Source organism: Emydura macquarii, unplaced genomic scaffold, assembly GCF_026122565.2.
Source record: "Emydura macquarii macquarii isolate MOO-44397 ecotype Brisbane River unplaced genomic scaffold, CSIRO-AGI_Emac_v2 contig_1230, whole genome shotgun sequence".
Taxonomy (NCBI): Eukaryota; Metazoa; Chordata; order Testudines; family Chelidae; genus Emydura; species Emydura macquarii.
Genome location: NW_027131367.1, coordinates 7,419,489 through 7,433,835, shown reverse-complemented (window position 1 = coordinate 7,433,835; position 14,347 = coordinate 7,419,489). Strand labels below are relative to the sequence as shown.

At 41.8% G+C, this 14,347-nt stretch overlaps 1 protein-coding gene across 1 annotated transcript; it reads right to left on the bottom strand.

Annotated features, from left to right (window-relative positions):
• Positions 1-3,535: 3,535 nt before the first annotated feature.
• Positions 3,536-11,617, bottom strand: DDX5 (DEAD-box helicase 5). Its single transcript, XM_067547349.1, has 13 exons — positions 11,478-11,617; positions 9,820-9,985; positions 9,457-9,553; positions 9,230-9,363; positions 9,028-9,093; positions 8,279-8,420; positions 8,038-8,198; positions 7,648-7,820; positions 7,216-7,326; positions 6,783-6,844; positions 6,641-6,700; positions 5,166-5,390; positions 3,536-4,316 (listed from the first exon to the last, which is right to left on the bottom strand). Exons 1-13 carry the CDS (start codon positions 11,501-11,503, stop codon positions 3,934-3,936), a joined length of 1,806 nt encoding a protein of 601 aa, XP_067403450.1. The 5' UTR covers positions 11,504-11,617; the 3' UTR covers positions 3,536-3,933.
• Positions 11,618-14,347: the final 2,730 nt, after the last annotated feature.

Here is a 14,347-nt window from a genome sequence, read left to right as displayed (position 1 = left end):
TATCAAGACTTGGGGTCCTTATTCAGATGGATGCTGTAAAGATTCAGGAAGACTGTCTCTGCTCTGTCACTAAGAGTTTATAATCTAAAAAGAAAAATTAAAAGTCATGACTGATAAAAAGGTAAAGGAAAGGGATAAAACATAGCTTTTTTCCCCCTACTATCAGAACAATGGCAGATATTTGTTTCAGTAGTATCAGGTTTGGTATTTAAGGTAGGAAGCCAGCCATGTTAGATAAAGGAAGGAAGGGATTTTTGGAGACAGGAGTGGGGAAAGGGAAAGAAAGGCTATAGAAGGATGGTGTGAAACATAATAGGCAGGCACAGAGATTGGGCAGCTGTAGGGGAATGAATCACCAATTGCAAGACAGTAAATAGGAACAACTCCATAAACATCTCAACCTAGGTTTTAGGATGCAGCTCAGTGCATTCTGCAATTAGACTGGCAGGTCTCAACCAATGTGCACTTGCACACGCCCCCCCCATGAAACTGTGGGAACCCATACCCTCCCCCCCCATCATAACAACAAAGGGCCAGGAGGGAGGTTCCACATCTTGGGGGGAGGGCCCTGCCCGTGCACTGTGGCAAGAGCCAAGAGGATAGAGCAGGGAACTGGGATCAGTCCTATGAGATAAGAGCTGTACAGGGACCTGTGGTGTGCTATTCAACATATTCATAAATGATCTAGAAAATGGGGTGAACAGTAAGATACCAAAATTAGCAAACACAAAATTACTCAAAATAGTTAAGTCCAAAGCTGACCAGGAAGAGTTACAAAGGGAACTCACTAAAATGGGTGATTGAATTTCAACTGCCATTTTGTCTCACCCAATGTTGATGAATGCACAGTAATGCACATTGGAAAAGAATCTCAACTGTACATATAAAATGAAGGAGTCTAAATTAGCTGCTACCATCAAGAAAAAGATCTTGAGTACCAGTTCTCTGAAAACATCTGCTCAATGTACAGCAGCAATCAAAAAACAAGAGGCAGGAATCATTGAGATAAATAAAACAAAATACCATAATGCCACTATATAAATCCATCATACACGCCACACCTTTAATTCTGCACAGTTCTGGTCACCCCATCTCAGAAAAGATCTGTTAGAACTGGCAAAGGTGCAGAGGACAGAGTTAGAGGAATGGAACAGTCTCCCTACATGGAGAGATTAAGACTGACTGTTCAGTTTAGAAAAGAGACAGCTGAGGAAGGGTATGAGGACAATAAAATAAAGGATAGAGAAAGTTATTTACCCCTTCACAAGAATTGGGGATCACCCAATTTAACTAATCAGCAGCAGATTTTTTTTTTTTAAACCAAAATTAAAAAAAAAAAGTACTTCACGCAACACACCAGCAACTTGTGGTTCTCATTGCCATGGTTTATTGAGAACCAAAAGTATAATTGGGTTCAAAATAGAATAGCCAATATGGTTAGGGATGTAACCACATGTACCAGGTGTCCTAAAGTGATCTATCCCATGGCAACCAGCTTGATACCATTCTGTTCACTCCCTCTAAAACAATTGGGACTAGTCAAACAATACTGGCCAAGATTGACCATTGGTCTCAGCTACTATATACTTTCTTTCTGAGCTACTAGAGGCTTACTTTTCAACACACCCCACACCCTTAGGGGCACAGGTTCCCCTCCCCTTAAAGAGTTTTGGGACCCTGTACACAATGGTAATCTGGCACTGTGGAATGGAGAGTATTAGTACTATATGACTTCTTACATAGTAAATATTCAATGAAGTCAACTTAAATACAAAGCTTGTTGAGTTGAAAGATTACACATGGCTCATGTAAACTAGATACTCTTGCTTTAATCAGTGATTAGAAAATGCCTACACTGTTATATGCCATGTAGGTGTAGTTATCAGTCCCAGAGTATTAGAGACTAGCTTGCTTTCATGTTATATTTTATTGGACCAGCATCTGTACACTGCTACCAATTCCATGTATACAACTCCATCTTTAAGCATCCTTTCAGGAATGAGAACTACAGGATGAAGAGCTAACAGTAGCATCAAACAGCAATAATGTAATCCTACATGCAGGGCCTATAACTGTTACAGGTTGCCAACCATGGTATGTTTGAACGCATCATGGATTTTATTAAAGTATTAAGTGGTGATCAGCAGCTTTAATGCTTTCTTTGGCTAGGATTGACTAGAAACTATTATACATTTAGCAAATAATTCCTTAAAAACCCACACCTTGTCAACTCAGGCTGCTGTTGGTCTGAAGCCACTGTCTGTCCTGCTGACCAGTATTTTCATTTCCTTGTATTCTGATCTCCACCCCCACCCAAGCCATCAGTTCTTATTTTATACTTGATAAAATCTTCAGGACTGGGATCATTGTTTTGTTTGTATAGGGCCCTAGGACTTAGACCAAAGTAATAGAAATGTTAACATTTACCAAAATAGATTGGTTTATTCAGTGTTATAAAGAGGGTACTTATTATACCATGTGATTTGCTAGTGAAAATTATAGCAGGCAAGTCAACAGAAGCCTCCCCTTCAGAAAAAGCTATTATTTCTATATGTAATGGTAAAGAATAAATAGGACTGCATCCTGTTGAAAATGGTTTGGGAGGCTGGATGTTTTTAGAACAGGATTTGCGTTTCAGGACTCCTCTACACTATTCATATTGAAAGAGCACTGCCTCAAATAAAAGTTCTTCCCTGTTACCAGAAAGTTACTAATTTAATCCTGGGAACATAGGCTTGATGTTATTCTAAGGCCTAACATAAGCAAGGCTTCTGAGTTAAATTTTTTTTACCATTATGCACAGTACACAGGCTGAGGGTTAAGTCCACCTTACCCTTTTGGTTATCTAGGTCTCTGGAACTTTGGGAAACAGACTTCCATGAAGAATTCAGGTCTATTTATACAGAGTTATTAGTGCTCTAAACACTTGATAGCCTTAAATTTAAGGCTAAGTACTAGATATTGGACTCCCAAGTTTGCAATATACAAGTTATTCCACATATATTTAATAGCAGACACCCAACATCCAACAGTCAGGTTGAAACTGTGCAACTAGAGACCTGCTGTATATCAGTGATTGGCAAGGTAGACACATTTAAACAAAGCAACCCTGTGTGAAGGAAAGATTCAAGTGTGAGCATATACCTGATTTGAGGGGACAAGGACATCAGCTCATTATATATGAGCACAGTTTTAAGCCTACTTGCATGTTTACAGCACCTTTGCTTTGAAGGGTTGTCAAAAGCATCTGTAGGACTGCTGACAAGCATGACTGAAGATATGACCACAGCTGCATACTACTCTTGGCCTTCACCTAATGAAAAGTTTTGATTAAGAGCAATTTAACTACCCTTATGTCCATGCATTTTCAAGGTTAAAGTTGACTGAATCAAACAAACGCATGTTACTTTCAGTGCTAGGTCTGGAGCCAGCTTTAGTTCTGCCAAGAATGTTTTAATGTTCTCGAAAGAGGAAGCCACAGCAATAGAATGCATTAAGCTTGTTATTGTGAGAAAACAAGACATATGCCATGAGCCTCTTTTTAAGATTTAATATAAAAACATTTATCACATGTTCCACTGATGTAAAGTTGCGCACTTGTTGAGAAGTAAACAATTTCCATTTCACAGAAAATTCAGTCTTCAAATATCTTTATTGGAAGGCCATGCACTGCCTTCTGTTACTGTATTTCAAATCACTGTACATTTACTTGGTGAAAACACTGCCTGCATTTTCTAGTACAAAAAACTAAAAATTGTTTCAGGAATGTAGAGAAATATTCAACTTAAATAGCGAAAAAGTGCACCGTAATTACTGCTGCACTGTAATCATTTCTGCATTTCCCATAAGTTTCTTAAATAACTATCCTGTCTTGATAACACACAATATAAAGAGCAATTATGAAAAAAACAGACATTTAAATATACCTCTAAGTTATTGAGTATAACCTGCTGGCATTGGGTAACCTATCATAGGAGCAGCACCAGTGGCAGGATATGCATACTGCTGTTGATTCATACCATTGTGCATAGTTGCAATGTTACTTGCATACTGTTGATCATAACCATTCTGATAGGCTCCTGCAGGATTACCACCAGCCCTGAAGCCAGCCTGCATGCCAGCAGCTGCAAAACCATTTCCAAATGGAGTTCCATTACTGTAGGTTTGAGCACTGTAGCCACCGTTTTGGGCTTTTGCTCCAAAGTCTCTTTTTCCTACGGCACCGTAAGTTCTCTCAAAATTCTCTCTCTCTCTAAAACCAAATCCACCCCTTTTGCCCGCAGAATATCTGTCACGTCGATCACCTCGGGAACGACCTGTGAAGAAAAAAAAATCTAGATGAGATTTGAGAATTTGCCAATCAAGCATCATTATCCATATAATACAGGCACGTCAAGTACCTTGTGCACTTGAATCTGGATGCCTTTAAGTGTAGATGTATCTATATACAACTTGCATTTGAAAAGTTTAAAGCACATCATTGCCAAGATCATATTTAGTTCATGTTTGAGAAAGTATCAGATGGCTTCCCAGTTTGGAGACTGCCTGATCATGGAGGTCCTTGGCCTACCACTGATCAAGAGTGTTAACTCTGCACAACCCCAACACGAGCACTTAATGTTCAAATTAAGTCAGACTGACTGGGAAAGCAAGAATGAGGTTCAAAGGAGAAAACGGGTTCCATAAAGCTTAGCAGAACAGAAAGGGGAAGTAATGGATGGGCATAAAGGGTACTGGGTACCAGAGACCAGCATATGTCTCCCCCTCCATCCCCCCAACAATGCTAACAGTAACAGATTGGTACCAAAGAAAAAAATTAAATTTACCTTACACTACAAAGGCTATATGCTATCACTGATCTTTGATGCTTTCAAATTCAGTGTTCTGTGGATTACTGTAGTATTACTTATGTCCACAGGCCACAATTAGATTTACTTTTTCCATACATTGACTGACAATGCTGATTTAGTACAATTCATGTAGAAACCGATTTGAAACCTATTTAACTGGTGAAATCATGACAAATCTTCATGCACACCTGAGGTAAAAGGTACTATTCTGCTCCAATTCGGGGGCAATGTGAAGTTGAAAACATTTGAAGCCATATAGGCTACTAAAAAGGATTCCAATGACTAGAAAGTGATTTCAGTAAATGCAATAGTTACCTGAACCTCTGTCTTCAATCAACTGAAGCAATTTGGGGTTGATAGCTTGATTAGCCTCCCGAAGCACAGAGATGAGGTCGCTTACTTGCTTTATATTGTTAGGAGTAAAGAATGTGTACGCTGTGCCTGTTTTGGTACTGCGGGCAGTTCGTCCAATTCGGTGGATATAGTCCTCTGAGGAGTTAGGGTAGTCATAATTGATGACAAATTTCACATCTTCCACATCTGTAAAGTGTTGCAGTGTGGCAAAAAGCAATGTACAAAGTTTTGCACACCACAACAGCCAAATCAAAAATAAACGTTAGACAATGGTATTTTTAAGAAGCTAGTGGCTGCAAAGAACATTGTTAGAATTGTTCCTTTTGATTGAATATTGTGGAAGAGAAAAAAGGATGCACATTCTGTCTGTACCCATCTTATCACCCACCCAGTGATCTAAAAACCTTACCATAAAGGAGAATGCATTTGCTTGTCATTCCCACTCAAGAGTCCCCTTACAAATCAAGTGACTTCTGAATGCTTCTTGCAGTAGGGCCACTAAAGCTCACAGCAGCCTCTTCATGTGCTCATTTGAGGACCTTAGAGTAAAAAACACACAAGGTCCTTCACATACACACTCATAAGAAGCTCCAAAAAAAATGGGCCACACTGCTTGTCTTGCCAAGACCTTTCAACCGCAGCTGCAAGAAAAACATACCTGTCCCCCAAAGTCACCAAGTTGTTTTTATGCACTGTGTCTCGTCTAGGCAAGCGCTTCCAAGAAGCCAGGGTTCACTTGAGAATGTGTCTCTCTCTGGCAGGTCTCGACATGACGACTGGTGTATAGGTGAAGGAGGAACTTTGACTTTCAAAAGGAAAAGCCATTGTTTTCCCGCCCCACTTGCTAAAGTGAGAGGTGGACTTTTTTCTCAGATCTCATGTGCCAGTACTCACCAATTTGTACAAGGCTTAGTACATTTTAAAGCTGCTCTCTCCATTTCAAGGTTGAAAAAAAATTTCATTGTTCAATGAAATTCATAATTATTTTCTTCGACATTTCAGCAAAGTCACTGAAATGCAAAGACCCACAGATCACAGCAGAACAGTATGCACAAAACTAACAGCACTGCACCATGGCAATCATGCAAAGCATGGAACAGAAGAAATACCAGGGCAAAGTGAACTGTGAATGAAAACTGCCATTTCATGAGAGAACAGTTTATGGGGTAGTAGTTTTAAAGGTGATCTTTGCCTTTTGAAGATTACTGGCACACAATGCTCTCAGCTTTCACCTCTCTATTCGACTGGAAGCAGCCAGCCGATCATTTCCACTAGTCCTCCATCCCCCTCGAGTCCTCCGATTGTCATGCCTAGGCCTTGCCACAAAGACTGCACCTTTATGTGAAAAAAACTTAGAAAAATGCAGAGGTTAAAGAAAGCAATGAACTTTCTTTAAATAAAACTTCAGCAACTGGCATTAGAGGAGTTTTACTAACCTAGACCTCTGGATGCAACGTCTGTAGCAATCAGGATAGGAGCTTTTCCATGTTTGAATTCTGTAACAGAACACTCTCATCAGTTTATGTTCGTTATTAGATTAAAAATTTAAGTGCCAAGATGATTTTATGAGACACTTACCATTTAGAACCCAGTCCCGCTCCTGCTGACTTTTGTCACCATGAATACCCATTGCTGGCCACCTGAAAGCATATTTAAACTGAATTATTAACCTCATCAAGTCATTATACATTTTCAAAATGAAAGTCGGGACACTGACAAACATTTGAGTATGGTTGAACCAATCGGTTACATTGTTTTTAAATGGACTAATTTCAAGCCCCTAAAAGGGACATTAAAGATGTTTCATGAATTTATAGTACATCAATTATCTTGCTGCATGCATTATTCATTAGAAATTTAATACTAGACTGATTATTAAATTCAACACTCTGAAGAGTGTTATGTATGCTGCATGTCCATGAATTGTGCACTGATGGAAGCTAGCCTGGAGCAGCTAAGCTACGCAATGAAATCTAAAGAGGTAAATTCCAAAGTTGGAGAGAAAACATACCCATCTCTTCTCATTTTTCTGGTAAGATCATCACATCGTCTTTTGGTTTCCACGAATACAATGGTTTTGTTTTCTTTCTCACTCATAATTTCTTCCATCAACCGAATAAGCCTGTCACAAGAAAAATTAATCAAAACAGCAATTAAAGGCGATCACTAAAATTAGCACAGGCTTTTTAGTACTGCTATGAAGAGCTACAATTTGACTTCAAATAATTAAGCCCTAATCTTTACCAAAAGTCCCCTTCTTTAAGTGATGTTTAATGCTAAGCATCTTACAAAACATCCAATAATGCTAAATATCAAAAGAAAATCCCACTGAATATTGGATCTATTCACTGAATAGATCCCATGAAGAGATCTAACTTACAGAACTACTTTTCACCCCCAGCATGTTTTGGAAGCACAAACAAATTCTCAAGTGACTACTTACTTGTCATCCTTCTCTACATCATGACATACATCCACAATTTGAAGAATGTTGTGGTTTGCACTTAGTTCCAATGCCCCAATGTTGATATGTACATATTCTTTCAAGAAGTCTTCAGCAAGCTGTCTAACTTCTTTGGGCCATGTTGCACTCCACATTAGAGTTTGCCTGTCAGGCTGAAAATACATGAAGACTGTTTATTAGTTTGAAATACACAAGCAGAATTTTGTTCACAGGATAGATCCAATTCACCTCATGTTACGTAACTGAAATGGATGTAGTCCAAAATATTGAGAAATAGGTTTACGTGAATTGTGTTATTTTTAGACACTTCCAGAGTTTAAAAACGACATTAATTTTGGTTTAGTGAAGGTTGAAACAACCTCTACTTACTCGTATCTGATCTACAATTTTTCTGATCTGAGGTTCAAATCCCATGTCAAGCATTCTGTCAGCTTCATCAAGTACAAGGTAAGTACATCTCCTGAGATTGGTCTTTCCAGCTTCTAAAAAGTCTATGAGTCTTCCAGGTGTTGCAATGCAGATTTCCACACCTTAAACCAAGCACATTAAGATTAGTGTATCGGAGAAAAAATTCTCATCATGCATGTCTATGTATGAATTTTATTCATACCTCTTTCTAAATCACGAATTTGTGGTCCCTTTGGAGCACCTCCATAAATACAAGTAGACTTCAAACGACATGCTCTACTATATTCAGCAGCCACCTGCTGCACTTGTTGAGCCAGTTCTCGGGTTGGTGCCAGCACCAGACACTGTAAATATTGCCAATATAAAATTAGGACTGTCAGGGTAATTAAGCACATGTGAAGTCTCAATTTTGCCAAAGCTAGTTTAAGTTTCTTTAAGGGAAAGGTTACAAGATTCAAAGTTCTGTGTTGCCTATGCAGGCAAAGGTAACCAAGAAACAATTGTATTTGTCCCCCACAAAATCATTTATAAGTTCGTAGGATTGTTTTCCTGTAGCTCTTGAAATAGGTTTAAGAGGCCCTTTTGTTTTTGGCTGCCTGTTACCCCTCTGGATTTTGCCTTCAGTGAGTATCCTCAAAGACAGCCATCTTGTGAGATACAGGAGTTGTCCTCAAGCCAATATTCCTGTTTTGAGTATCGTAATTCCAATAGAAATACTGGAAGCCTTACGCTGGTTGAACTCTTCAACAAAGCCATAATAGAGGACAGTCTATGCAATGCACCTAAACCTGGCAGATACATATTTTAGCTAACTGATGATCTGCAATACTGCATTACTATAAATTTAAATGCCTAATTTCTCATCAGTCAACATCCCCCCCAAAGTGCACTTTTAATACAACATTCAGATTTGTTTTGAAATGAAGACAAATTTCACATTTTTATACTCACAATAGGTCCATCTCCGCGCTCTAGGAATGGTTGATGATTTATATGCACTATGGCAGGCAACAAGTACTGTTTGAAAAAAGAAAAACTTTGTTATACATTTTTCCCCTAATACTTTAGATATGTAAGTGAATTTACAGATGTTAGCAACATTTTACCAAGTTAAGGTTATATAGCTACATTTGAGGGTTTAAAGTCAACTTACAGACAGTGTTTTCCCTGATCCAGTTTGTGCTACTCCAACCATATCCAGTCCACTCAAGGCAACAGGCCACCCTTGTGCTTGAATAGCAGTTGGTTCAGTGAAATTCTGTCCCTGAATGACTTCCATAACATTTGCTGCAAAAACAAAAACAAAAAACCAATGAATTAGCTCATATTTGTATTCATAAAGTCTGAGTGACTCCTTGCTATATGGATATTTGTACTTACCAGGAAAGTTAGCTTCATAGAAATTTATAAGCGGTTTTGGACAGTTATGGCCCTTAACTGTAATTTCTTTGCTTGCTCTGTACTGTTCAACCTCTTGCTGCAAAACAAATTACATTAGTCAGCTTTATTTAAGCTTTAAAAGATCTACAGCAAAACTACAAATCACTTTCACCAGTTGCATTCAATTTACATGCAGTGATTTCTCCAAAGTTATCAATCCACACCCCACCCCTCCAAACCCAATAAATTACCAGTGTTCCAGTTTCTGGAAAAATTACCAAGTAAAAGGCACTTTGTCTAAAGGTGACAATTCCTGCCAGGGTAAACAAATTTAATAAGGTGAAGAACAGCCAAGATACATACCACAGTACGTCTAACTACATCAGGATGCTCTTGGTAAAAATTCTTCTCAAATTTGGGCAGTTCATCTATGTTCCATTTCTTTTTTGTAAGTTTTTCTCCAGGGTTTCCAAATTTCTTTCCAGATAAAGGTCCACCTCTGCTTCCTCCAAAACGAGGGCCACCAAACCTGAAAAATTAATAGCAACTGTCCTTGAAGACCCTGGCAAATTCTAACTTGTTCCCCACATGCCAGTTATGTAACTCGCTTATGTAAACTTGGGTCAATTGTAAGGTTGTCAATATATCAACTTTCTAATTTGCATTCCTGAGTATTTGACTGCATGAAATCTCTGGTATCAACCTTTAAGGAGTATTGATTTCAAAGATTAACAAAGCCCCATGCAGCAGGCACTCCATCTACCCAATACCTAGCATCCCAAACTGAAAGGAGCACATCACTTTCTAAAAAGCGTTTACACGAATCGTTAAAAACGATTAAAAACAGTGCAAGGCAAACGCCTTGGTAACTGAAGTGACACTCCCAGTGTGCGTCAGAGACTGAAGGAAGCCGGTGGGGGCGCGTGGGTGGAGGATTATGAAACCTAGAGACAACATTCCCGTAAGTGGGTTGCTGAGGTAGTGTGGTTTGTTTTTTTTAAACAAAGGCATCGATATCGGTAACGAAATAAAACCCCTCGCAAAAAGCTGGTGCCTGAGCATTTCAGTAGTGCACATCTGGGCGCCCCCCCAACAGAAAACCTCGATCAAATCATCATCAACGCCCCCCATTCACGTTAAGCGTTCAAGCGCATCCCCCGCATCTCACCCCGGCACAGCGGGGGCTACTCAGCTGTATTCGCCCCTCCGGGCTCCCTCCCCAGCCAGCCTCGGCCAGGCGGGAGAGCGCGGGGAATGCCCCCCGCCCCCGGGGAGAACATGGCGGAGCGGCCGCTGCTGTTTCCTTTGTCTCATTTCTGTCTACGCCACATTTTCCAGCCGCTGCCATTTTAGAGTCTGGGCTGGGCGGGGAGGGGGAGGAACAAAGGCCGCAGCAGCCGGCATTTTGATTTCCCCTCAGTCACCGCATGGCGGGGCCGGCCATTAACATCCGCTTACACAACACAAAGCCGGAGCCGGCCGGCTTCAGCTCCAGACGCCGTCTGCCGGGGACAGGGAGCCGGCCCGAGGGGCGACTTCGGCACCCGAGAGAGACCCGCGCAGCCCGCTGATTCAGCGAGCGCGATTCCGCCAGCCCGGCGCGCCCCGAGCCGCCCAGCCGGGAGACCCGGACCTTACCTCCCGCCCCAACCTGCGGCAGGGAGCGCCGCCCGAAGGGGAACCAAACGCCCAACATCCTCCCCCGGCTCAGAGCCGAGTAACCCCAACCGTCGAGGGCAGATTCCACGGCAAGGCTTGTACCTAGCCGGAGCAGGTCACCAACCCCAAGGGGCTTAGGTACCCCGCCCTCACCCCAGCCAACCCCAACCGCCGCCAGACCCCTTCCAGCCCCCCCACCCCCGCTGGGAACAAGCGCCATCGACACCCCCCCCTCCGCCGCCCGTGATCGTATGGGGGGAGGGGATGGCTCCAATCCCCGCCGCCATTTTACATGGGTAAACGGTCGGTCGAGGAGGGCGGATGAAGACGACGGCAAGCGCCGGCTGGGGCCCCAAGCTCACCCTCTGTCCATGTCGTATCCGGGCATTAGTAGCGGCAGCGGCGAAGACGGACGGGACGAGACGAGCCCGAACACTAAAGCTAGGGGTAGCCGGTTACAGCAAGATCTGCAACGGCCGCCTAGCGAGATGAGATGACGCCAATGAATGGGGGAGCGCCGCTTACCCGGACGCCGGTTATATAGCCGGTGCCGAAGGGACTGCTGGGAACCGGCTCCTGACGCGAGGACAGAACCCACCCCTCTGTTGTGCGTCACAATCTAGATGTCGGCCTTTGTGGGCGTGGCCATGCGTCTATTGTTAATCTTACTAGACTCGAGACAACGAGTCCTTGCGCGCCCGCCGGCCGGCTTTTATGCTCGCAGGCGGAAGTGCCCCTTCCACTTCTGGCATGGCTCGCGCTGCCTTCATTGCCCGGCCGGCATAAAGACGACAACGTGTCGTTCGTCCTCCAGGCGCCTACCCAGAGACCCCCCCCGAGCGGCTTCTCTTCGTCGCGTGACTTCAGCCTTTCGCGCCCACTCCTGAGAGCGCGAGCCTCTCGCGCCCCCTCATCTCCGGTGGTGTCACCCAACCCCCACATGCCCTGTTCATGTCTGTGACGAAGGCCAATATCCCATTATTTTTAGCCCCATTCCGATGAGGTGATGGAAGAGGAGCGTGCGGGGGACATTGGCCAACTGTATTAGTCAGGAGGGCAGCTCCTCTGCTGTTGAACACCTTCACTGAGACTATTGAGGGGACCCACCCCACTTGCCTCAAAAGGGCTTTGCCCTCACCTTATAGCTAAATCCCTCGCTGCTTCCAGCTAAACAGTCCCAGCTTCTGACATCCTGTTCCATTGTACTGTATTATACACACACAAAATCCCATTCAATTCAGATCCCTGATATGATCGGGCAGGGGATTCACCATAGTGGAGAATCATGGGGAGTTTTGTTTTATTTAGAGTAATAGAAATATAAGGCTCAAAGGGACCCTTGAGAGATCATCAGGTCCAGAACACTGCACTGAGGCAGGACCAAGTAAACCTAGATCATCCATGACAGGTATTTATACAACCTGTTCTAAAAAGCCTCCAATGAAGAGGGTTTCACAACCTTGCTTGGAAGCCTATTCCAGCACTTAACTACCCTTATAGACAAAACATTTCCCCTACTAGCTAGTAACCTACATCTCCCTTGCTGCAGACGAAGCGCATTCCTTCTTGTGATACCTTCAGTGGACATGGAAAACAATTGTTCCCTGTGCTCTTTATAACAGCCCTTTAACATATTTCAGGTCCCCCCTCAGTCTTCTTTTCTCAAAAATAAATATGCCCAATTTTTTTAACCTTGCCTTATAGGTCAGGTTTTTTAAAACCTTTTTATCATTTTTGTTGATCTCTGGACACTCCCCAATTTATGCACATCTTTCCTAAAGTTTGGTGCTCAAAATTAGGCATGCTACTCCAGCTGAGGCCTCACTGTTGCTGAGTAGAACAGAACAATTACCTCCTGTCTTACCTACAACGCTCCCTTTAATTCACCACAGAATGATAGTAACCTTTTTTCTAACTGCATCACATTGTTGACATACTCAATTTGTGATCCACTATAACCCCAGATCCTTTTCAGCAGTACTACTACCTAGCCAGTTATTTCCTATTTTGTATTTGTGCATTTAATTTTTCCTTCCTAAGTTAAGTACTTTGCATTTGTCTATTGAATTTCATCTTGATGATTTCAGACCAATTCGTCAAGGTAGTTTTTATTTCTAATCCTGTCCTCCAAAGTTTTTTGCAACTTCTCCCAGCTTACTGTCATCCGCAAATTTTATAAGCATACACTCTACTCTGTTATTCAAGTCATTAATTCAAATAAATAATAGCACTGGACCCAGGACTTACCCTTGTGGGACTCCACTAGGTATGTCCTCCCCACCCAGTTTGACAGAAATTACTCTGAGTATGGGCTTTCAACCAGTTGTGCATCCTCCATGTAGTAATTTTATCTACACCGTTTACCATTAAGTCACGTTGTGTTTCACCACAGATTGCATCTGCACTGAGTATTTTCAGAAACTCTCCCATCATTGCTTTAGCACCTATTGATGCCCAGTCTTTCCTAGAATTTCCATTGCTGCTAAGAATGGTGGAACTGCACCCGTACTAAACTAATAATGGGAGAATTTCTGACCTTTCTCATTGTAGATAAGAAAGGCCAAACAGTCACAGAGTAACACACGGTCAGGGCTTTGAATCAAATACACCCCAAAAATAGGCTGGAATTTTAAAAGGTGCCTTAGGTGACAAAATCCTATTACAATTAATTGCCTGATCACAAATAATTGGAATTGCTGGAATAATTTTCCTTACAAGAAAAATATAGAATATAAATACACATAACCCTGACTAATCTTTCAGATTGCTGTCCAGTGTTCAGGTATTTTCAGAATTTATGAGTATTAAGACAACTGTGATTCTAAATGGTTACTATCAGTATCCTTCCAATTCCCCTAACAGAACCAGTATTGTATACCAGTTCAATGGTCAATAAAAAGTGCACTAGTGCACAGAAGTGCATTTGGGTTTTTAGAAACGCACACTGTATATTCTTCTTAGTCTTTTGTTTGCATGCGTTCTTTAATCTTATCACTACCTCTTCTAAGGACCTGTACACACTAGACATTTTTGTTAGTATTTTCAACCACTATTACTATTTTAAAACAAATTAAAGTTTGCTTGTGAAGATAACTTTGAGACTGTAACCCCTATTTGCAGACTGATTGAAATAATAGCTCTGAAAAGTGTGAATTGCTCCATTGATCGCAAAAGCCCTTCATTTCAAATGGGTATTAACTCTCAAGCTGATTATGATAGAGTTTAAATGATA